The following is an 810-nucleotide window of genomic DNA, read 5'->3' as shown; positions in this document are numbered from 1 at the left end:
CGGTCGCGGCCATGGACAACGCGGCGTCCAACGGCTTTCTGGACGTCGTGCGCTGGCTGCATGAGCACCGACACGAAGGGTGCTCGGCTGCGGCACTCGATGGCGCCATCAACAACGGACACGCCGAGATCGTTGCGTTTCTGCGACAGCACTATCCGCATCTCGATGTGACGCCCGATGCAATGGACGAGGCGGCTGGTTCTGGTCGGCTCGATGTCGTGCGCTACCTCCACGAAGAATGCCACGCGCCTTGCACCACCAAGAGCTTGGATGCTGCAGCGTACCACGGTCACCTTGACATTGTCCAATACATTCATTTGCACCGCACCGAAGGCTGCACGACGGAAGCGATGGACGGCGCCGCCTGCAACGGCTACTTGGACGTCATCAAGTTTCTCCACGCCCACCGGTCCGAAGGCTGCACCACGTTTGCGTTCGACACGGCCGCGCGCAACAACTACATGGACATCCTTCAGTTCTTAGCGGCGTCGCGCACTGAAGGCGGGACGACCAAGGGCATGGACCGTGCTGCGCACCGAGGCCACTTTGATATCGTGCGCTTCCTCCACGACCACCGACCGGAAGGCTGCACGACGCGCGCCATCGACTGGGCGGCGGCAGCGGGGCATTTGCCGATTGTCAAGTTCCTCATGGAGCATCGGCGCGAAGGCTTTACGTACCGGGGTATGTTTTGGGCGGCCCGGGAAGGTCACTTCGACGTCCTCGCCTATCTCTTGGCGCACGACAGCACCAACAAGGCAGCAAGTGCGGTCCAGCGAGCGCTCGACGACCGAAATGAGTGGGTGTTTG

The 810-nt window shown here is 62.1% G+C and overlaps 1 protein-coding gene across 1 annotated transcript; it reads left to right on the top strand.

The window, feature by feature from the left end:
• Nucleotides 1-11: 11 nt before the first annotated feature.
• On the top strand, nucleotides 12-799 carry SDRG_06496 (hypothetical protein; the record flags this gene model as incomplete). Its single annotated transcript, XM_008612277.1, has 2 exons — nucleotides 12-708; nucleotides 759-799. The coding sequence occupies 2 exons, from the start codon at nucleotides 12-14 to the stop codon at nucleotides 797-799; spliced, it is 738 nt and encodes a 245-aa protein (XP_008610499.1).
• Between the last annotated feature and the right edge of the window lie 11 nt (nucleotides 800-810).

This window comes from Saprolegnia diclina (genome assembly GCF_000281045.1).
Source record: "Saprolegnia diclina VS20 unplaced genomic scaffold supercont1.18, whole genome shotgun sequence".
Classification (NCBI taxonomy): domain Eukaryota; phylum Oomycota; class Saprolegniomycetes; order Saprolegniales; family Saprolegniaceae; genus Saprolegnia; species Saprolegnia diclina.
This window is presented reverse-complemented; position numbering and strand designations above follow the sequence as displayed.